Raw genomic sequence first — 25,180 nt, 5'->3', positions numbered from 1 at the left:
TAAGGAAATTTAGCAAAGTTTTCTATTCAGTGGTTACTTTATTAATTCTGTCTTCTTGCTTACAACTTCTCAGAAGACCCTAATACATCCTTTGAATTTTCCTACGTCCTCCAAGTAGAGAATTAGACGTAGAGCCAGAGACAGATACAGAAGGAAGATATTCAGAAGAATTATTAATAAATTATAAAAATAAATGAGACATGATCAAAAAAAAAAAACCAGTTACAAGAAAGAGAAATCCACACATGAGAGAAAGAGGCAGAAGGGTGTGGGGGAGAGTTGTAAGGTAGGCAAATTCCCAGTTTTTGTGAAACTCCATGATTCTTTTTCACTGAATAAGATTTCTCTCCACCTAACTGATTTGCTTCAAACTTCTTTCAGCAGGTATCTAACTGTAAGTGCTTATTGATTTATGTGGAATATCTGGCTGCCCGTGTGCTATACCTTGGAGTAGCAAAAATCTCAAGTTATACCAAATAATTTTAAAAAGCATATTTAAACAGAACTTAATATGGTTTAAAAAAATGATTTCACCAGAGAGCCCTTTTTGGTGAACAAGTGAGGCTCATAGCAGACTTATACTTGGAGTAATTATGCTGCTCTTATGTTTATATTCTAATTTTAATTACATTTTAATTACACTTATCTTTTTAGGTGTGTTATTTCCCCTATTAAATTGTAAGATCCTTGAAGCAAGGGACCGTGTGTTACTTCTTTTCATATCTCTCCCACTGCCTAGGATAGCGCATTGGATAAGTTGAATAATAAACGTTTGATGAAGTCATAAAATATTTTTAATAATCGACTCTATAATAAGGAAATGATCTCTTTTCATGAGACCTAATTCCCTTTATGTGATATATTTTTTGCCTTTTTCCCCCTTTTCCTTTTCCCCCTCTACAATTGCAAAGTAGTTGTCAATACTATTTAAAATTTGGCTTGCTTTTTAAAAATAGTACTTTATATTTTTTCCAATTATTTCCAAATGCCTAGACAATTTTTAGCATTCATTTTTTATAAGACTTTGAGTTCCAATTTTTTCTCCTTCTCTTCTTCCCCTCCCTTCTTCTGAATTTGCTTTTTAATTTTTACTTATACCTTTTGTTTTTCCAAATATAACTCTTTCCTTCCCCTCCCCAAAGAGTCATTTTCTGTAATGAAGAAAACCAATTCAGCAATCCTAACACATCACCAGAGTAAAAACTAAAATTCAATAATATTTATCGAGCTCCTCCACTGTGCAGAATTCATCATGTGGCAAGAAACAAGAAGAAAGCTCTTGCTTTCAAGGATCTTAGGTATATTTAAGGAGAGTGAACTAACTAAAAACACATGCACACTACACGATAATAAAACAACAAATGCAAATTATCGTGACATCCACGATACCTACATTCCTAACCTCTGAGCGCAGCATCCTGCAGGGCAGTTACCAAACACTCTTATGAATGAATGAAAGAACACTCACTATATATACACTGAGAAAACAAAAAGAAAACCAACACAGTTTCTGCTCTCAAAAAGCTCACTTTCTAATAGGAGAAATAACCCAGATATGAGAGTTCAGCTGAAAGGTAGCTGGCAAGGACCACTGGAGTCCAAAGAGTAAATGGTGAGGTTCGGTGCCCATGAAATATCATTTACTACTTCTATAGGTTCCTCTGATACGCTAATTGCTTGGACTATGTTGTTGTATCAAACTTAAGTTCCTCAAAGCCTTCTACTACTTTGCTTCCAATCAACAACTTCATTTTTCCCCTTGAAACATACTGTGTCGTTCACTGACCTTGCCACTTCCCCTACCCCACTCTGCGAAATCAGTTTCATACCATTTCATCCTCCTAGAATAAACTTTTTCTTCCTCTCCACTAATCTATAATTCTTCATTTACTTCAAAAACAACTCAAATGTCTTGTGCTCTCAGAAAATTTTAATGATCTCAGTCAATTGTTTTTTCATATCTATTCTATGTTTTCTGATAGAATATACTTAATTTTTGTATTATACTGTATGACTGTACATTGACTCACGGTCTGCCACTGTTTTATTACTATGTAAATTAGTTATTCAATTGATTCACATATGTGAGTTCACTCTCTAACTAGACTCTAAGCTTCTTAAAATAGAGGCACTTTCTTCTTGGTTTTTTTTTTTAGTACTCTCTCAAGAATGCCAAGTCTGGTATTTTGCACAGTGGAGGTCCTCAATAAATATTACTGAATTTGAGCCTGTACTCTGTTGACTTGTTGAGCTAGTTTTGCTTAACTGCTTTTTGAAAAAAAAATTGTTTTTCAATTACATGTGAAGATAATTTTCAACATTCCCTTTTTTTTTTCTTTTTATAAGATTTTGAGTTCCAAATTTTTCTTCCTTCCTCCCCTTCCCTGGACAGCAAGCAATCTGATATAGGTTATACATCAAACTGCTTTTAAAAAAAAAACCTTTTCATCTTTTTTAATCTTTTGTCATAAGGGAGGGCTTCCTATGGGTGTGAAAGGGAAGAGAGCCATATTAGAAATGAAGGTCATGGTAAAAAGCAAAGTATATTAATAAAAATTGAAAGGTAAGTATAAAAATAGAGCATGGACATAAGAGAACAATTCAGATGTTTCCCCTTTGGTCTGAATTTCATGCAACCCAGGCTGAGTTGTTATTCCAATTTATGTCAACATGGCTATATAAATTTTAACAGTAATATCCTAATAAAAAGTGATAAACTGAGGATTATCATCTACAAAGGTCTTTCTATGTATCTCTTTGTACAGCTCTCAGAGACTAAAACTCTTAGAACTCTAAGGAGCTGGTTCAATTTATTTTAGAAAATAGCCTAATATCTTGAATGTCCTTTTATATGCTTATTATTTCAGTATACATTATTTTACATATTTGTTTAACCCTACCTATATTTTGTCTTTCTTCTTCCTTTTCAAAAACAGAACTTTAAAAGGGAAAAGGGATCATATTTACAAAAAAAAATTATAGCAGCTCTTTTTGTGGTGGCAAAGAACTGAAGGAATGCCCATCAATTGGGGAATGGCTGAACAAATTGTGTTATATGATTGTGATGGAATACTATAGTGTAACAAGCAACAATGAGAAGGTAGATTTTCAGAAAAACCTTGAAAGACTTAGATGAACTGATGCAGAGTGAGGTGACCAGAACCAGGAGGACACTGTACACAGAACATTAACATTGTGCTATGTTGACTACGAATTACTTAGCTCTTCCCAGCAATACAAAGCTCCCAGACAATTCCAAAAGACTCATGATGAAAAATGCTACCATATCCGGAGAAAGAACTGATGGGAGTCTGAAAGCAGATCAAAGCAGACTATTTTTTTTTTTTGGTAGATTTTTTCCTTTTGTTCTGTTTCTTATTTCACAACACGACTAACATGGGGATGTTTTACATGATAGCACATATATAATCAGCATCACACTGTTTACCATCTTAGGGAGAAAATGTGAAACTCAAACTCTTATAAAAAGTGAATGTTAAAATAAAATGTTAAAATGTCATTACATGTAATTGGAAAAAACAAAATTGTTAATAAAATAATAAAACTATTCAAAAAACATAACTTTATTCTCCCCCATCCTCCAAACCCATTCTTCCTCCAAACATTCCTCTCACTGGGGAAGGTATAATCCAGTTAGGCAGGTTCATAACAGAGTGATCCTTAAACTCATTCCTCTTCCTCACTCTCTACATAGCCAATCAGTTGTCAAATCTCATAATATTGGTCACGTCTTTAACCTTTTCTCCATTCACATGGACACCATCCTAGTTTAGACTCTCATCATCTCTTGTCTGGACTGTTTTAACAGTTTTCTAATTGGTCTTCCTACTTCAAATCTCTCCTCTCCTCAACCCATTCTCCACACAACTGCCAAACTAATCTTCCTAAGGCATATGTTATACTTTTGCTTAAAAACAACAACAACACAACAACAAAAACCAAACAACAATAATAACCAAAAAAACCAAACAACAACAAAAAACACTTCTTGATAGTTTCCTATCACCCCTAGGATAAAATAAAAATTCCTCAATCTGGAATATAAATATTCCTCCACTATAGTTCTACCCTACTTTTTGGCATTAATTTATACTTCAAACATTGTATTTATTAGACAAAAAACAGACTACTTGCTTTTCCCTTAAACAGAGCATTTCATTTCCCACCTATGTGCATTTAACCTAATCCTGGAATGCACCCCCTCCTCAACTCCACCTTTCAGAATCTATTTTTCCTTCAAAGGCTTCACTGAGCTGCCTGCCACCTTCCCTCTAAGGTACTCCCTGACTAACTGAAGTCTTAGTGTTTTCCTCCCCTCTTCTAGGAGCTTCCTTGACTTCATACCCTGCATTGTGCCTTTTGGGGTTTATGTGGTAGTCTCACAGTAAATTACAAGCTACTTGAGAGTAGAGATTGTTTTGTATTTGACTTTGTACTCCCAGCACGTTCCACAGTGCCTTACATGTAGTCTGCATTTGAAAAATGCTTTCTGACTTGAAATAATTTCATTTCTCCTTTGGTATGCTTCTTTTCCTTTTTTCTTGTGCCATTAAATAACATAAAGTTAAAGTAAGGGTTTCTTTTGGTTATTTGCTATATTTGTTATATAATGTCTTATGATGTATATTCTTTATTTCAGAAATGCTGACTGAAATATTTAAAATATTAAAAAAAGGAATAAAATTGCTTTTAATTTATGTGGAGCCAGAAGGGGAAAAGTTCCCAAGCTTGATTTTATGTTATTCTCCGTCTCCATAGAATACATCAGTTATTCAAGTCTTATTTCATGTTAATGAAGGATTTGTGCTAGTATTTCATAAGACAATTCTAAATATGAGAATTACTCCAAGCAAGCAATTCTAAAACCTCATTTAAGTCTGCTCACATTCAATATCAAAACCACATAAACTTGTTAAAACTAATCTTTAAAAACTTTATTTCTCCAATAACTGCTTTAATTCTTTTGTTTATTTACTCATTCATTCAAATACTTATTAAGTTCCTAGTATGTGTATTAGGGCAGCTAGGTGGCACAGTGACTAGTGTTGGCTTGGAGTCAGGAAGAGTCATCCTTCTGAGTTCAAATCTGACCTCAGACACTTACTAGCTATGGGACCCTGGGCAAGTCACTTAACCCTGTTTGCCTCAGTTTCCTCATCTGTAAAATGAGATGGAGAAGGAAATGGCAAACCACTCCAGTATCTCTGACAAGAAAACCTCAAATGGGGTCACAAAGAGTCAGACAGGACTGAACAACATCTATGAACAACTCTACATGCACTACACTGTGTGGCAGAATAGAAGATTAACAAATGGGTAAATAGGACTTTGGTTTTTAAAAGTTCATAAACTATTGGGAGTCAGTGGATAAAAAAGCTAGCCTCAGAAGCATGAAGACCTGTATTGAAGCCCTAACTCTGACACATACTGGCTACGAGACCTTGGCCAAAACACTTAAATTCTAAGAGCTCTAACAACCCTCGACTATAAATTATTGAAAAGTGATTTTTAGCATTTTAGTACCATTGGATGTTAATCATTGCTATATTGTTATCTGGATTTTTCCATGTATTTATCTTGTCTTCCCATAAGATCATGTACTCCTAAAAGTCAGAGGTCCTTTTCCCCTATTTTTCCCCCTATTGTTGATATCTCCCATGGCCATACCCAGCATGGTATCTTACACATTATAAATATTGAAGAAAACTTCGTTGATGGACTCTCTGTCCCAATCTTTACATAAGAAAAATAAAGAGAAAGATAATTTAGACACAATCATAAAAGTATTCATAAAGTATTCAGCCAAGAGCCGCTTCACTTTTAGACACTCTTATGGAAAGCTTAAAATCTTTTGGATAGCTTATTCTGGAGAACTGACTTCAAGCCACAACCCAAGGTTTGGTGTTGCTCAGTTGAGCCTAATTCTTCCTGACCACATTTGTGGTTTTCTTGGCAAAGATACTGGAGCAGTTTGTTATTTCCCTCTCCTGCTCATTTTACAGATGAGGAAACTGAGACAAACAGGATTAAGTGATTCGTCCAGGGTGACACAGATAGAGTCTGAGGCTGGATTTGAACTAAAGTCTTCTTGACTCTATCCACCACACTGCCTAGACGCCCATAAAACAAGAAAGTGGGCTATCAAACCAAATAGCAACCAACAGGAACACACTTGGGTCAACATATGCCAAAATATTCATATATATATATATCTGTCTGTCTTCAAATAGCACAACCCTAGGAAAGTTTCCTTATGTTGAATTCAAGTCCCTTATGCTGTAGGTTCACTAAATGCTCTGTTGTTATGTTGCCTATAGTTACGACCCTTCATATTATGCTATGCCTTTGCCTCTTCTTCAGGCTCAAATCCACCCCTACCCCTTTTCTAGTTCTTATTTTCCATCTTTTTAATTAGTGGCTCACCTCCAAACTAGTATAACAGTTCCAGATCATGATCGCCTCTTTTTAAAATAACCAATATATTTTCTTTTGATGCTATCCAATACGATTAATAAGCTTTCATCTGGAATTGCATACACTTACAGTAAAACATGTAATTTAATCCCAGTTCATTGTCCTATTATTCCAATATTTTAGTAAATATTTTACAGTATCATTTTGGCTTTTACCTTAGAAACATAGGAACTTAATACTAAACAACAAAGAAAAATGATGTTTAATATATATGTATCAGAGATTCTTAACCTTTGCTATGCCATGGATCCCTTTGGCAACCTATGGGGGTTCCTTCTAAGAATGTTTTAAAATGCATAATACAAAATAAATATTATTATAAAAGAAACCAATCATATTGAAATACAGGTGTAAAAAATATGTTTACAAAATCAAGTTCATCCTAGACCCTAGGTTAAGAATCCCTGATTTATACTGATTTTCCTCCCTAAAACTACTTGGTAGAGACACATAGGTCATAATTACAAGAAATTAAAGTACATCAAACTCTCTTAGAAAACAGGAAAAGTATCATTAATTAAGACCTTTCCTTTGAAATCTATAGTATCCTCAGACTGATGAGAGCTGTTTGATTTCTAGGACGCCTAGACAATCCTGACTGAAATTAACGAGTACTCACAAGCCATTTCCTTCCCCCATAGAGAGGAAAGAGCTGCACGCTCACTTTGAAGACCAAAGTTCTAGAAAATATTTTACAGGATCCTTTGAATCTTATGAATATTACTCCTACCAGATTGCTGTACGCTGATCTCAATGCCTTGTCATCAGCAAGTGGAAATCTGCCAACACCTTTGCTTCATAGTAAAGATGTGGGGTAAACAGGCAGAGAATGGGAAACTTAAGAACAAAAGTACTGAGAACTACTGTAACTAAGTCCTGTAACTAAGAACATGACTCTCAAAGAGAGGGTTTCTGGGTAGGAAAGATGAAAGTCCAAGAGGAAATAAACATCTTAAACAGGTTGTCTTAGTTTGGCAGCACCATCCTTTATTTACTTATTTTCATTTCATTTTGAAGGCTAAAAAAGGGCTTTCAGGACAATTTCCTGATATAATCATTTCAGTAGAAGCTTTTCTTTTACAAAATATCAGATGTTATAATTATTTGAGATATTGCATACCTTTAAGAATAAGGTAAGAGACTGTCCAGTTTTTCTTCTGCTAGTGTTTTTTTTAAACAAGATATTTTCAAGAATACAAATTGAAAGGGGAGGCAATATAAAAAAGCCTTTTGTACATTGGTCAGAAACATCCAATACTTTTCTTTCCTTATTCTTAAAAAGCTGATTCTTGTCACTGCTTCTGTAGTCAATGTTATCCTTCCCTTATACTCAAAAGTGATATTTAGAGAATAAGGGCCAAAATCATGCCAAAAAACACATGAAATCAAATTATGTGAACATCTCAGAGGAACTTTCTACCTCTACAATTTGTACAAATCTAATATAAGGAATTAATAGAATAAAAGATTACATAAATATAAATAATAAATGATAAGCTTAAAGCAATTATTGCTTCTTCCCCAGACTCAAAATTAATTCCCCAACTAAAAGAATGTCATTCATTTTGCAAGAGTTAAGACCTAGTCAGCCAGCTTTATTATGAGCATAGAAGATTCTGAAAGTTCAAAGGCAGTCAGTATGCTGATAATTATGCCATCCAAAGCACTACAGGACACCAGTATAACCCAGGGTCCTGAACCACCTTTTCTCAAGGACATACACACAAGGTAAAACTGCAGGACTCCCACATGTGATGTATTAGAGGCTGCCTATCATAGTCCCTCCTGCCCTTTCTGGAAGAAATGATTCAACACTGCACTGTTACTCTGCCAATCCCATAATAGTAGCAACCAATGTCACCACCGCTACTGCAGCAGCAGATGCACCAAAGTTGCTGAGAAAGCAAATGTCCTCATTGGATATAAATAACCTGAGTTCACTTGACAGAAGGTTATCAGGAGTGTGGTATAATGAAAAAACCACTGGATCTGGGGTCAGAGGACCTGGTTTCAAATCCAATCTCTGTTTACCATTAACATAAATTTACCATTTACCATTGGGCAAATCACCTGTTCTCACCCAATTCAGTCTTCTCATCTTTACAATGAGGAAGTTGGCCTGTATGGCCTCAGAGATTCCTCCCAACTCTGTATCTATGATCCTATAAATGGTACTATAGCTTGTAGGCTATCAGAAATAATGACAGCAGAGGAAATGAGGAGGGAGGAAGAGATTAGCTTGGCATCAAAACTGCATTCATTTGGGGTGGAAGGATAGGAGCTAGGTCTGGAAAAGAAGTAACTACTGTTTTCTTAAAATCAGAATCATCTTGCAAAGTGAAGTGAGCAGAACCAGGAGAACACTGTACATACCAACAGAAATACTATACGATGATGAACTGTGAATGACTTAGCTGTTTTCGGCAATACAATGATCCAAGACAATTCCATCGGGCTCATGATGAAAAATGCTATCCAGCTTTAGAAAAATAACTAGTGGAGTCTCAATGAAGACTGAGGCATACCTTTTAAACTTTTTGTGTTTTGGATTTTTTCTGTCTGTGTTTTCTTTTGTAAAATGGCTAATATGGAAATAAGATTTGCATGATTTCACATATATAGTATAAATCCAGTCACTTGCCTTCTCAAGGAAAGGGAAGGGGATGAAGGGTGAGAGAGAATTTAGAACTCAAAATTATAAAAAACAACTGTTAAAAATTTTTACATATCATTACAAGAAATAAATAATATTCCAAATATTAAAAAACCCTTAAATAAAATTATAATCACCTAAGAAGGCAGAATGATTTCTTGTATCATGTAGACCTACCTACTTAGGTTTCATCCAAGTGGGGAAAGTGGAAAACCCCATAAAGAGTGGTTAAAAAGTCTATATGGCAGAAATGGCAAATAATTATGAGAGGAAAATATGAATAGCAAGCATGGCCCTCCATTGACTTTATAGGATTATGATGAATCTAATAGATGCTACTGAAATTTAATCTGATTTCTTGAAAACTCTTCATAGTAAGAATTATCACTTGAGTTCACCTGCAACACAGAATGTCCTAGGAAGTTACGATTGATCTCAAGGGGCTTTAAAGACCCTTAGACTAAAAACCTTTTCAGTTTACAGACAAGAATATTTAGCATTATGGGATAATTAGCTTGCCTAAGTTCACACAACTAATTAATGACATAGTCAAATCTAGGTCTTGACCAGGGGATCTCCTAATATTAGAGCTCAGATCATCTCCCATGACCCATGTAACCACTATCTAGACTAGACTCAAGTGATTTAAGACACATGAAAAACAACTTTCAACATTTATGGTAGTTTTGAACTTAGGAACATAATAAATCTCTGAGACATAACTGAAGAATTTGCAGCTTATTTTCTATCACCAGGGCTTATAGCTTCACTTATCTGAAACCAGAGTCATCTGTGATGGCCATGTACATGACAGAGCTTAAACCAGTGACAAATGGAATGATCCAGGACTAAAGCATCCCAATTCAACAGAAAGGGTTCTGACATATTCAGGGTTAATTCAATATATGATGGGAACAGAAGTGTCCAAGTGTCCAGAAGAATGTTAAAGTTAATTTACAATCTCCAAAAGATGCCTAGCAAAAGTCTTTTTCTTAAATTCAGACATTATTTAACAAACAATAGAGCTAATAGACATCAAGGTTGATAGATATGCCACACTATGTACATGTTGAGATTGAAGAACACCATGGGTTAAAATAAAAATCAACCTTTTTTTTTATCAGCATGTGTCAAAAATATAGTAAACCACCACAACTTCAAAGTCTCAGCTTTCCTTATACTCTTTATAGTCTTACATTACTACATTACTACTGGAAAAACCAAAGCTTTGACTATACAGACTTTTTGTAGCCAAGGTGGTATCTCTGCTTTTTAGTATGCTATCCAGATTTGCCACAACTTTCCTTCTAAGAAGCAAGCATCTTATGATTTCGTGGCTGCTGTGACCCTCTGCAGTGATCTTTGTACTCAAGAATATAAACTTTGACACTGCTTCCATTTCTTCTCTCTCTGCTTGCCAAGAAATCATGGGACTAGTTGCCAAGATCTTAGTTTTTTTTTTTTAATGTTAAACTTCAAACTAACTTTTACACTCTTCTTTTTTCACCCTTATCAATTCCCCTTCACCAGCAGTTTTCAAGTCAAGGCAGTGATCTGGTAGGTTATATTTGCTTTTATTAGCCTCTTTCTTGCAAACTGTTTGTTAATGATTAAGCACAAAGGCAAATTAAAAAACAAACACACGCTAACGATGACAATGATGATAGCAGTTATATAATGCCTACAATGTGACAGGTATTGTGCTAATTGCTTTATAAGTATTATCTCATTTAATTATTAAAAATTAATTTAAGTGAAGAACACTGATCCTGGAGCAAGAGATCTTGTGTTCAAATGTTGTCTCTGATGATTAGTCTGTATGATCTAGGACAGGTTACTTAAACTCTTGGGGCCTCAGTTTTCTTATCTGTAAAATGAGGGAGTTGGACTAGATGACTGTTGAGGTGACTTCTAGCTCCATATATATGATCCTACCCCTCCCCCAAGCCTTCTCTTCTCCACGCTAAATATTCCTGATTCCTTCAACAATTCCTTTTCATCTCTGGATGAGAAGAAAATCAAAATGGCAAATAAAGAGTTTAAATCAAATATGAATAAGTAGATAAGAGGGGATATAGTTGTCACTGATGAGATCACATCATTAGTCTCAAAGGAATTATGCACCAAGTTAATGCAGGAAGAGGGGCAGCAAGGTAGTGCAGTAGATAGAGTGCTGGCCTAGAGTCAGGAAGACCTGAGTTCAAATCCAGCTTCAGACACGTACTAGCTGTGTGCTCCTGTACAGGTGATCTCACCCTATTTGCCACAGTATCCTCATCTGTAAAATGAACTGGAGAAAAAATGGCAAACTACTCCAGTATCTTTGCCATGAAAACCCTAAATGGGGTCATGAACTGAATAACAAAAATGCTCCTGGAGTAACTGAAGCCTCGGGGTCAGTGCAAGTGGGGAAGGAAGCTGGTTCCTTTGGCTTCTGTATATGAAGGTATAAATTTCATTTCAGACAGTACAAAAAACATTTAGTTAGCCCTTGCTTTCTGCAAATCACCAAGTTAGGCACTGGGGGAGCTGAAAAAATATTTTAAATGACAACTCTATTTGAATACAATGAGTTGCTTTCATAATCACCTATATTATATTTATTTAATTACTTTTATTGTTTATTTATTTAATGCCTTTAAGAACATTCTTCTGAGACAGAAGACACCAGTCTTCTGAAAAAGTGATCCAACACACACACACATATACACATACACACAAGGACCCTTGATATAGATTTTTAACTATTTACTTCACAACTACTCTGTGAAATAGAAAGTTGAAATATTAATTTCATTGGAGAAATGAAAAATCTGAGATCCAGAAAGGTTCTAAGTATCTTATCCATAGTCACAGTACCACAGTACCACTTAAGTTAGAACTTAATCAAAAGATCCTATTTTGGATTTGTATTTACACTTTTAAAAGCCATGAGAAACTAGAGGCTTCAGAGAAGAGGAGGGGGTAGTTGCTGTCGTGTGACTGAAGGATAAGAATGCCTGAAGGCTTGCTATGGAGGATATCATAGACTCTTTGGGCCTCAGCTTCCCTACCTGCAAACAAGAGGGATAGGTGAGATGAACTTTAAGGTAACTTTCAGCTTTTACAGCCTCTGAGTTTAGAAAGATGTTGTATAAATGAATGATCACTTGTCCAATACCACCGACCTACCCGAAGACTGTTCTGTTACAATTTTGACCAATAACCAAGTTGTCTTGGACTGACAGCATGGGGATTATCTGACCTAGTATCTCTTCCAAACCACCTTTTTTTTTTTTTTAACTAACTAAAGGAGATTAGTTATACCTGAGATTAAACTATTTTTCTGTGCACAGTTCAGTTACTATCAACCTCCACTAATTTTTCTGACAAATGCACACATCTTTCATCTTCATCTCCCTTCAACACTTCTGTGCAGTTCAATCAGGAAACTATTTTTCTCTCCATTTCTTCATTCCAGTTTTGATTCGGGGGGGGGGGGGGGGGGGGCGGGGGGGGGGGGAAGAGGAAATGACCCTAATCATGGCTGACAAGCATGAAACAGTGCTATTGATACACTGATATCAAAGAAAAAGAAAGTTCTAATTTTTAGGTGAAAATAGACAATGAAGTAGTGTCAGTGGTTGAAAATACTCAGAAATTGCCTTCAGAATGATGGCAAGTCTAATTAGATGTTTCCTTTAAGCATCAGCATTGGTAGAAGTCATTTAGGAAGCAAGATTGTGCAATGCATAGGTTGCTGGTCCTAGACCTCAGTTCAAATCCAGCCTTGGAAACTTACTGTATTTGAAAAAGTCACTTAACCTCTGTTTGCCTCAGTTTCTTCAACTCTAAAATGGTGATGATAATAATAGCATCTGCCTCCCGGGGATATTGTAAGGATTAAATGAAATAATATTTGTAAAGGGCTTACCACAGTGCCTGGCACATGGTAGGTAGGCATTACATAAAAGCTACCTGTTACTATTATTATTGATTTTTAAAACCTCTTTTTATTGAATATTGGGTTTTTTTGTTTTCAAATAACAAACAGAACAACATTATTTTATATAATTCTTTATTGCAGATCTATAGTATATTTAGCTCCATCATGGCTTAAAAGGCTAGCTTATGAACTAACTAGGGATCTGATCCCTTAGTACTTTGTTTCTCTAAGAAAATGTGTTTTGAATTCCAGATATTAAAAAAAAATTACAGAACAATCCATTTGTAATCTGAAAACAGAGAATCACCTGTAATGTAATATTAACAAATTTCCTGCCCATTCTAAGAGCTGTACCCCACTAACCAAATCAAACTCCTTTTTCCAGTGACTTTCAATCTCTGCCAGATTATTCCATCACTAGGCTAATATTTAATCTGATTCTAAGAAGGCATTAAGTGTCTGTAAAATGAGAGGGATAGAAACAGAAATGTACAAGGAGAGCCATTAACAACCTTGGCTTTTCTAAAGTGAGCCAGGCCTTTTAAATCTGCTGTGTTGTCATCATCTGTTTATAATGGACTTGGACACTACATAGCCTTTCTTTCATTTCAATGCTTTGTCTTTATGGCTTAAGAAGTACCTTATAAAAAAGCACTTGTTATGTTCCTCTCCAAATTGTCCAAACACAAATCGAAAAACAAAAGTCCAGCTAATTCATTGTGAAGTTAAAGGTAGACAGGTGGTACGTTGGATAGAACACTGGACTGGGAGTCAGGAGTACCTGATTTCAACTCTAGCCTCAGACACTTTAGCTGTGTGATCCAGAGCAAGACATTTAAGCTCTGTCTGCCTCAGTTTTCTCATCTGTAAAAAATGAATAACAATAATACCTACCAGTTGTGAAAATAAAATGAGACTTGTAACGGACTTCATAAACCTTAAAGTGTCTTATCACTTTAAGTGATAATTCCTCAATAAAAATTAGCTGTTATTATCAACATAATTATTAACTATTCTTAAAACTAAAAATTTGTTCTCAATGGTGTTAAGTTGAAAGGATCTATGTATTTTTTTTTTTTAATCTCAACACTTTGGAGAGACGCCTTGGTAAATTCTAACCCTTCCATGAAGCTGGCTTTAGAAATGGGAGCTGATTTAACATCTATGAAAATGCAAAGTTGGTTTCATGGAACTAGAGTTCACTAATACGACCCCAAACTCCCAGATAGATGAGGATAATTTTCTATAGTACCTAATATATATTATTTTTCTATATGTATGTGTAGCTAGCTAGCTAGCTAGATAGATAGATGGATAGTATATAATTTTCTCTTTGCCTTCCCCATATTTCACGTTAGGGAAAAAGAGTTCCCAGGACCAAGTATAATCTTGCTATGAATGTGATATATAAATTTGGTTATAAAGTAATAAGTATTAAGTAGTTTCCTTAACCTCTGTAATGGGCCAATGCAATGAGACCCAGTTATTATCTATAATATGCTTGCAATCCCAACACTAAAAATTTCATAGACAGACAAGGAATTTAATATTCTTCAGAACTCTGGTCTTTAAGTGATGATCAGCTATTATGCTTTCCTATTTCTTGGTCTGTTACTGAAAAGTCCACTACCATACTAGTGGAATCAATTGGTAGTATTCGATTTTGTATTAACATTGAAATCACATGACCACATTATGACTGTTTCTTATTTGTGTCCTTGCCAAAAGGACTTGGAGCTCAAGATGTGGTCAAAACCCAGCGGAAGAGTACCCAAGATGCCACAAGAATTGCCACGGTCAATACTCTCACTTTTCATCTCTTGGGAAGAGATGATCAACTATGGTGGCACCGAGGATAGTTTCAGTGATAATAAGGTTTGTTTACTGCTTCATTTGTTGAGGAATAGCCTAAGCAGATGTCTACTCAGCCCCTTCCTTTTCTATTTGAAATTTCAACAAGTATGTTTCTTGTAGCTGATGAGTAATAGTTGATTTTATAGGAAGAGCCTCATTTGTGAGCTGTTGGTTAAAAAAAAAGACATTTTGGACTTGAATTAAATGCAAATGATAATTGCTAATGTATTCAACTTGGCAAATACTAAATAGAGCACATCCTGGAAAACAATTTCTTAGTCTCTTCAATTGCAAGAAGAAAAAAAAAGAAATAGGAAGAGTCCCGGTTCCCTATTTTTTTTCATTAACATCTTTCATTAATTGGGCTATAGGAAATAGTGCCAGGAAGAACAATAGTGAAATGCCATGCATCTGGCAATATATTTTTTTAATTTTTTCAGTCTACAAGAGAAATGGAAGAGAAAAAGAATTATATCATAGAAATTCCTCAATAAAAATTAGACTAATCTGCAGAATTTAAAAATCAACATGTCTTCTAACTTTGGGACAGTAATCAATAAACAAACATTTACTGAGTACCTACTGTGCATAAGGCTGGTGAGAATACACAGAATTATATAGCATAATCTCTGCTTTTAAGGAGTTTATAATCTAGCTGGGGAGATGAAACACACCATGAGAAGCAGTGGATGGAACTGTTGTGCTCAGAATCAGGAAGACTTAGGGTCAAATCTCCTGTCTGACTATTGCTAGTTGTATGATCCTGGGCAAGTTGGTTACCCTCTCTAAGCCTCAGTTTTCCCATCTATAAAACAGAGATAATACCTGAAATAACTCACAGGACTGGTGTGAGGCTCAAATAAAAACATCTGTTCTTTGCAAACTTTAAGATATCATATAAATGTTCATTTATTCTTCTTCTTAATTTATCCTTATCCATATCTATTATATATCTATTATTTATCATTCTTACCCATTTAAATTTTGATAATAGGTAAAATCACTTCAGCCTCATGATTTCTAATCATTTACTTTACCACACAAACCCACATGGTAGAAAGGCAGTTTGGTATAAGGACTACAGAGCTCACTTCAATGACAGATAGATCACGGGTCATGTCTTCCTTGGACATGTACTGGCTGGGTGACACTGCGCAAGTACTTAACCCCTCAGTGTTTTCTGTAGGCAATTTTTGTAAGACTGGAAGTTGCAGAGAAAACTCTAACCTGCATTGACAAAAGTAATTTTCTCACCTGTCATTTAATTTATGCCAATGAAATCAAAGGTCTAGTTTCTATGCCTATCTCTAGAACTAGTATTATATAGAGTCTTATGCTGTGAGTTGACTTTTTATTTTTATTCTTTTGTACAGGCAATATCATTTAGGAGTTCTGAAAATGAATGGATCAATTGCATTCAGGAATGTCAGTGAAGGTTTCCTTGAAAAGATGTGTAGGAATTAAGTGTTAAGGAGAAAATAAAAGCATTCCATGCAAGGGAGAACAACTAGTAAAAGCAAAAAGATGATGAAGTATGATGAGAGTATTCCTCAGAGAGGAAAGCAGAGGAGATTAACGGTATATACTGATGGACAATTTGGGACAGACTGTAGGAGACTTTAAATACCAAGCTAAGGAATGTGGACTTTATTCTATGAGTTATAAGGAACTATTTAAATCTATTGAGCAAAGGTCTGATTCAAGAAAAACCATTAATTTAGAAAGATTAATTAGTTGTTGACAGACTAAAATAGATTAGAAGACAAAACTAATAACAGACTTTATCAAAATGTCCTGCAGATTTGGGGCAGGAATCAATCAATATACCACTATAAATCCTTTGTAGTTCATTCCTTCCTATTTCTCCTTTCCTTTTTAGGTGCCACTGATAGAACCAGAGAGGAAGGGTTCTCTTGGTGGGAAGGGGCAGTCAATGGGTAGTAAAATAAATGAAAGTGCAAAAATAAAACATTAAAACAAAAGCAAAAAAGCAATGAATGGCAGATGTTATTGTACTGAGTCATTAATAATTTTCATCTGTCATATTTCTTCAGAGTTTCCATAATTCCTTCTCTTTCACAGCTACTGAAGGGATATACTGAAGGTGTCCCTAACACCAAAGTTCTTACCTTATTTTATTTCCCGAAACATACAGTCTCTTCAGATGGGGAATGGAAAAGTTCCAGAGGAAAAAAAGGATATGAAAATAAGTGGCCAGAAAGAAGGTGAGGTTAATTTAGTCCAGGAACATGGAGGACTGCATATGTTCAGGTTTTCTTTGGTTGCTTTTTAAGTTAAAAATACCATTCCTTTACTTTGAATTGACGTAAGCAAAGCAACAAACAAATCCAAGCAATTTGTCCTAGTATGCTTAGTGTATTTTAACTCTGTCTCTGCTAACCAGAATTTAGCTGTACTTTTAGTATCCTACAACAGAGGTCAATAAAATACGAAAGTCCAGCTCAAGACAACAAGAGCTACCGTGACATCATCCTGGCATCAAACTCACTAGTCTGGGTTTTGAGTGAACAGTTAATGGAATTCTCCATGGTACAGTTCAGATGATAAAAGGAATTGGAGATACCTGGGTTCTAGTATTCCCAATGTGAAATATGATTACTTGTATATATATGTGTGTGTGTGTGTGTGTGTGTGTGTGTGTGTGTGTGTGTGTGTGCTTCTATTTTGGTACCATGGGCTAGTTGAAAATTCTATTCTCTAGGAAGATTCTTGGATGACCCAAATTTGGCTATATCAAGTTGTAAATTCATACTGTGGGTTGTCAGTGACTACTGCCTTACAATCTAATGGATTAGGATCTTGCTACCTGAAATAGGAAGACCTACAAGAATGCCAACAGAAATTTATATACGTTTTATTATGAAAGGGGAAATGATACATGCACAAAATAACTATGATCATAATTATAGCTAACACTTACATTGTGCTACAAGGTTCACAAAGCCTTTTATATAAATTATTTCATTTGATCCTTAAAATAAACTTGTGAGGTAAATACTGTTACTATTCTCATTTTATAGACGGGAAAACTGTGGCTGAGTTGCTCAGGGTCACACAACTAGTAAGCATCTGAGGCAGGATTTCAACTCAGATCTTCCTGACTCCAAATCTAACACTCTAACCCCTTACATCACACTTACCTGTCTTGTATAAGAGGTACCATATGAGAGAAGAAATAAATAAGAATGAATATAAAAAGAATTCTAATAAGGACTTGGAGAGTCAGAAAAAATGTGATGATCCTTTAGTACTGAAATTAATTTAAATAAGTAGTCAATTATATAAGTTTAACTGTATTATTTTTCAAATTCAAGTTGCAATAAACTAAATTTAATTTTAAACATTTTAACAAAATAGTACATATACATGTGTATCTTAATGAAAAATAGCTTTCAGATAAACTACAAGTCTTTTATATAAATAGTGTTATATAAAAAAACCCTTATAGTCAGAAATTATATTCTCTGGGCTAAAAACAAGACCATTTGGGCAACTGACATACTAAGTATTCCTGGGGCAAAAGACCACACATGTTGCTAAAATAGCCTCCATATGCATTCCAGTAGTAGTCCTATAAATAAAAAACCTTGTGCAATTGATCAAATGAGACTATGAACATTTTCTCTCAGGACCAAGCAATGCAAGCCAATTGATTCTTCACTAATTTACCTTAAGTTTGATTGCTTTACATTCCTGGTACCACACTAACTTTTATTATCACTGAGTCCAAACAAATTAAACAGAAGTCAGCATGTGCAGGACCATACACCCTTGGGTGAGGATGTTCTTTTCTGGTGCAGAAAATCTTTCATTTCTCTTTCTGCAAGTGAAAAAAATGATAACAATACTACAAAGGATCTGCCTCTTCTATAACCTTTAGGTCCCCAGTGCTTGATACATATAAATGAATCAAGGCTTCCACACTTCCACATCACTATCCATCTCCTTCCTATAGTCCAGGTTCTGAAAGAGGAAGGAGAGGTAAATGTGGTGAGTCCTTGTCATCTATGCTATGGTCAGGAGGCATCTATGAAAAGCAATGAGTTTTACTATGAAATGTTAGACATAGCTATAGGAATAAAGAGAAAGAAATCAGATATTTGAGCAAAAGAGATGTCAAGCACATGGTCTTTGAAAGCAGAGAAACAGAAGGGACCAAGGGAAATGCAGATAGATGACGTGTTTTCCCAGAATCTATTTATCGAATTTATCACATAGAAAATGAGCATTATAGTAGCATACGTACAAAAACAATGAATGTCTCAGATTGCCTTACCTGTCTACTTTCCCTTTGAGAGGATGATGAAGAGGAGGCACTTCTATGGGTTGGAGTGGAGGTTCTGTGAGCAGGGGATATGCCCTTTTCCTCTGAACTCATGTTTGCAGTGAGAATCTAGTCACAAGCCCCAAAGACCATCCCAATCTAGTCTCAATCTCACACAAGAGGAAAGAAGAGGATAATTTTTCAGCCTTATTCCATTTCGCAGATCAGGTCTGACTTAAAACAAGGTTGTGGTAGACTTTGAGGACAGCCAAATCACCTAAAAGTAAAAACAAAACAATCCATGCATAAGTAAGTATATCTGTGAGGCAAAGTTCAATTTCTAAAATGGTGTTAAGCAATCAACAAGTATTTATTAATTTATTACGTCCTAGATTCTTAGATATACAAGTTAGGAGATAAAAGACAAAACAATGAAACAATTTCTACTCTTAAGGAGTTTATATTCTAATGGGGAGAAAATAAGTACATATAAAAAGTATGCATAGCATAAATATACAGTTAATAAATACAAATATATACAAAGTAGTTGAATATTAGGTAGATTGGGAAAGAGATCAGGAGCATTTGGAGGGAACTGTAAATGATTCATGAAAAAATGATTTATGGTGCCTGAGCTGCATCTTAAAGGAAGAGCAGGATTTTATAAAAATGTCATGTGTGAGGAACAAAGGGAAGGCCAGTGTGGCTAAATTATAGAGTGGGGGCGAAAGAGTAACATCTAGAAAGTTATAAAACTAGAATAAAGTTAGAAAAAGTAAGTTGGGCCCAGGTTATGAAAAAAAAAGGGAATTTATAATTGATCAGAAGCAATAGAAAACCATTGGAGGGGCTTGAGGGAGTCACATAGCTAGACCTGCATTTAATAATGATAATGGCATTTATGTAGCACCCACAACGTGCAAGGCACTGTGCTAAGTGCTTTCCAGACTTTATCTGATCCTCATAACAACCCTAAGAGGTAGGGATTATTAGGATTCTCTTTTTACAGTTAAAGAAACCGAGATAAGCACAGGTAAAACGACTTGCCCAGAGACACACAGCTAGTAAGTGTCTCATACTGAATCTGAACTCAGGTCTTCTTGGCTCTAGGTTCAGTGATCTATATACTATCCTATCTGCTTCTGCTTAGGGAAAGCAGTATTTGTACAGAATGAACTGGAGTGATGAGACTTGAAACATGGCAACCAATTAAGTGTGAAGGTAGAAAAGGCAAGATTTGGCAACTGATTGGATATGTGGGATTAGGAAAGTGAAGGTTTCAGGATAATACTGAAATTACAAACCTGGGAAGGATAGTGATGCCTTCAGTGAAAATAGAGAAGTCTAGGAGAGGGGAAGGATCAGAGGGAAAGATAATCAGCTGGCTTTCAAAAATTGAGTTAAAGAATACTATGGGATATAATAGCTTGAAATCTCTAATAGGCAATTGTTTATGTGGGACTGAAGCTCAGGGGAGAAACCAAGACTGGATGTATAGATCTGGGAAGCATCTACATAGAGATATTTAAAGATATTTAAAACTCAATCTACAGAATCTGATGAGATTACCAGGAAAGAGAATACAGAGGAAGAAAAGAAGAGCTCTTACAACTGAATAGTGGGGATCACTCACAGGGGATGTGATATGGAAGATGAGTTGGCAAAGGAGAGTGTTAAAAGGAGGTTCATAAAGTTAGGGGAGAAGAACTCTGAGAGGGTGAAGATTCTAGAAAAGGTAGAATGACTGAGGGTACAATCAAAAGCCAAATCCCTTTTCTATTTGGGATACTGGATATTTTCTATTGGGATATTGCAGTTATTTGTCTTTGACTTTGCTTATTAACAAGCTATGGCACTATATTCTGAATTCTGATCCTAAGACAGTTGGTCACCAGCTTCTTTCGACGATTTTATTTCATTTGCCCATCTGATCATTCACTAGGTCACTAAGCCTTTGGCTGTACTGTAACCCATGTGACCTGAATGAATTCATGTCCCCACCTGGTTAATTTCACCACACCACCTGGTCAAACCAAATAGAAATTAGCAATATTTACAGAGGAATGAATGCAAAGGACAGAGTGTCTATTTTCCTCCGATACAGAGTATCACAGAATATGTACACTGAGGATGAGTCTTCTACCAGACCTTTACAACCTCCCCCTAAATGCTTACCATACTGGTCTGCAGCTACAACTTGACAGATGTACTCTGAAATCTTTGGTAATTATAGGTAGCTTATTGCAGCATGGCCAGTGGCTATTTTAGTTTTCATTTGGTTACACTGCAAGGGAGGTTTTCAGTGTAAAATGCTAAGGTTAAAAGTCTGTGTGCATGGGACACACGGATGAACAGAAAGTGAAATAGCATAACAGTGGCACAGGTATATATATGCATGCTCAATAAGATTTTAAAAGTGAGAAATGTTTATTTAAAATAAGAGGTAATAAAAAGTAGTCATCTGCAAAAATCTTTGACCCTAAACCAGTGAAAAATTAAATGACTTTCAAATTTGACTTCATTTATTTTTTAAATAAAATGCCAAGACAACTTTTTTAGCCTCATTTAAATAGCCCTATTCTCCTAAAACAGTGTTGAACAATCATGTATGCTGATTGATTCTGGGAAGGAAAGAAAATTGGTAGGGATGAATGTAAATCCAACTTTAGTTCTAAAAAAAAACAAAAAAAGTTGGACTCTAAGAGAGGAAAAAATTACTAGCATCCAGCATAGGCACCTGGGGACACAGTGGATGGAGCACTGGGTCTGGAGTCAGGAAGACCTCAGTTCAAATTTGGCCTTAAACACTTACCAGTTGTTTGCACTGGGCAAGTCACTTCACTTCTGTTTGCCTTACTTCCCTTAGCTGTAAAACAGAAATCACAGTAGCACCTACCTCGCAGGGTCATTGTGAAGATCCAAAGACTTAATATTTATAAGGTGATTAGCATAGCACCTTGCATATAGTGATGCTTCAAAAATGCTTGTTGCCTTCACTTCCCTAGGCCACTTCTCCCACCTGAAATTACCCCAATTTTTTGCATAACTTGTGGAAAGAAAGGGATCACAGGTCTAACAGAGAAACAACAGAAACTGAACCCAAAGTTCCATGGAAACAATGGTGACATCTTGTAATCATTGCTGTCCATCCAAACGCACTATCAGACAAAGCAATTATAAGACACATTTTCCTCCTGTGCTATAATATAGCAAATCAAAGTGAAGGAGCTAATGGTTTACCCTCTGGAAGAGTTCCACATCCAAAAGGTCAAATAAAGAAAAGGATAAGCTTTAACAGCAATAGCAGGGTCAAGCGCATGAATCACTATTTGTATTAAGTCAAGATCTTTGGAATCTATGACATGGTATGCACCACGAAAAAAAAAGAATGCCCAAGTTGGAAAGAAAACATGTCATTCTCTTTTCCACTTGGACAAGAAATGTTTGATCAAGGAACCAAATTTTTATATCCTAGAAGGAAAAAGGGGCAGTGGTTGGAAGTCACAGATAGATTTGCTTGAAACAGGAATGGATTTCTTCAGGAGGGAGTGCTTTCCCTCTCAATGGAGGCAAAAGATGCTGTCTCCTTTGGCGGAATGTGGAAACCGCGCTATTTATCCACTTTGGTAGATATTTAAGTAAGAGGTTTGGCTAGATGGCTCCATTCCAACTCAGAGGTCTTTTAGTTTTCCTGTGCCAGATAGAGAATCTAGTCTTGCTAGAGAAGGTAATAAGCAGTATCAGTAATTTTCTGGGAAACAGATGATATAGCTGTAGCAGAGGGCAAAAAGAAAAAACTTGGAGGCATGAACTCATCTGAGGGGAGCAGAAGTGGGTCAGATAATTAGCGTCAGTCACTTCATAAATAAGGGAAGGAAAACATGGTTGTTGCTTAAATGTTACCAGGTGAAGTGATGGTTGACGGCAAGATGGTGAAATGAGTAGATGTACATAGAAAATCTAATTCTTTAATGATGACAATGGACTAAAGATGAAAGAGTGAGGTAAGGGAGAAGGGCAGAGAAAATAGGATTACATGTAAAGAGGGAGTCTTAGGGAAGACAACATGAAAATTAAGAATGTTTACAAATAGGGTCCCACATGTACAAAAATATTTATAGCAGCACTCTTTTGTGGTGGCCAAAAACTGGAAATCAAGGGGATGCCCATCAATTGGGGAACAGCTGAACAAGTTGTGGTATATGAATGTAATGTAATACTATTGTGGTATAAGAAATGATGAGCAGGAAGACTTCAGAGAGGCCTGGAAAGACTTATACGAACTCATGCTGAGTAAAAGGAGCAGAACCAGGAGAATTTTGTACACAGCAACAACCACAGTGTGTGAGGACTTTTTCTAGTAGACTTAGAACTTTATTGCAATGCAAGGACTTAAAAAACTCCCAGTGGTCTTTTAAGGCAAAATACCTTCCACATCCAGAGAAAGAACTATGGAAATTCAATTGCAGAATGAAGCGGATCATTTTCTTTTGTATTATGTTTTGGTTTGTTATATGATTTCTCCCATTCATTTTAATTCTTCTATAAAACATGACTATGGTGAAAATGTATTTAATAGGAATGTATGTGTAGAACCTATATAAAATTGCAATGCCATCTCAGGGAGGGAGGAGGCAGGAAGGGAGGAGGGAAGGGGAAGGAGGAGGAGGGAGGGAAAAAAATCTAAGTTATATGGTAGTGATTGTAGAACACTGAAAATAAATAAAATAAAATAAATAAAAATAAATTTTTAAAAAAGAATGTATATAAATACATAAATACAAAGTAATTGAGGAGAAAGTAGTAGTAGGTGGGGGAGGGGGTTGGTTCATGAAAGGTCTCAAACTCAAGATTTGAAGGAAACTAGTAATTATTACTAGGAGATAAAATTGAAGGCAGAGTGCATTCCAGGTCCCAGGCACAGAGGTCAACCTTTGCAAAGGCAGAGATGGGAAAGGGAATGAGCAGAGATCCAAGAAGATAGACCCCAGGTTGTGTTGCTGTGGGTACTTACAGGCCTATTCAAGTCCAGAAGATACTACTCCCACTTTCCCAACTCAACATCCATTTCTAAGCTGATTTTTTCAGACTTGGCTTCAACCATGAATCCTGATTTATACTTATATTTTGTAACCTTTAACCTCCTGACTAATTAGAACTCTGGACAACCTCAGGCTCTACACTCCATTGCTTTAACTCTGCCTATAACCTCTATCTATCTGGTTTGAACCGAATCTTGGACTTAGAATCTTGCCCATGTCCTGGAGTTCTTCCTTCCCTCACTGGACTATAACCTCTGATTCACCTTCAGAGCTCTGTTGACCATTTATCTTTGGCCCAACTCCCAGTCTTATCCTGGTTGGAGGCCACCCAGGACCCAGCACCAACAGAAGGCTGAATGCTAATATGCCTGGCAGAAGCAAGTTATGTGTCATCCACATAGGTTCATGGTGCCAGGGAATTAAGTTGTTTTTAAAAACTTGGAACTTTTTTTTATTAGTGCTAATGGTTCAAAAAACTGAGATTTAACTAGCAGTCAGTCTTTAACAAACATTTATTAAGTGCCTACTACGTGCCAAGAACTGTACTTTAGTTTGCTGACCCCTGAACTAGGCAATCTAACCCTTGAACCTGAATCTGCAACTGGTTTTTTTTCACCACTTGGAGGACCTCATTTATCCATTCTTTCACAAAGCATTTATTATGTACAGTGCTAGGTGCTAAGGATACAAAGAAAAACATAAGGCAGTCTGTGTTCCCAAAGAGTTTCTATTCTGTTGGATGTAATGGGCAGTCAGCCCCTAATCAGGAAGTTGCCCTAATGGGCCTCCTGCCCAGACTCCCTTGCAGTTATTCTGTAGATCAAAGCAGTTGGAGTCTCAGTGCTTGATTTTCTGCAGTGCTAGCTGTTCTCCAGTCTAGCAGATACTTTGGCCAAGAGGTCAATCAAACAGACAACTATAGGAAT

The 25,180-nt window shown here is 35.9% G+C and overlaps 1 protein-coding gene across 10 annotated transcripts in view; it reads right to left on the bottom strand.

Annotated features, from left to right (window-relative positions):
• The window catches only part of OSBPL6 (oxysterol binding protein like 6), a 265,398-nt gene that overhangs the window by 93,520 nt on the left and 146,698 nt on the right, over positions 1-25,180 (bottom strand). For all 10 annotated transcript variants that reach the window (XM_072612433.1, XM_072612440.1, XM_072612438.1 and 7 more), the window contains one exon: positions 19,225-19,489. In XM_072612433.1, coding sequence (XP_072468534.1) covers positions 19,225-19,326 — 102 coding nt within the window. In that variant the 5' untranslated portion in view covers positions 19,327-19,489. The remainder of the gene's footprint in view (positions 1-19,224; positions 19,490-25,180) is intronic.

Source organism: Notamacropus eugenii, chromosome 5 (genome assembly GCF_028372415.1).
Source record: "Notamacropus eugenii isolate mMacEug1 chromosome 5, mMacEug1.pri_v2, whole genome shotgun sequence".
In the NCBI taxonomy this organism is placed as follows: Eukaryota; Metazoa; Chordata; class Mammalia; order Diprotodontia; family Macropodidae; genus Notamacropus; species Notamacropus eugenii.
The sequence above is the reverse complement of the archived record's forward strand: the minus strand, read 5'-3'. Positions and strand labels throughout refer to the sequence as shown.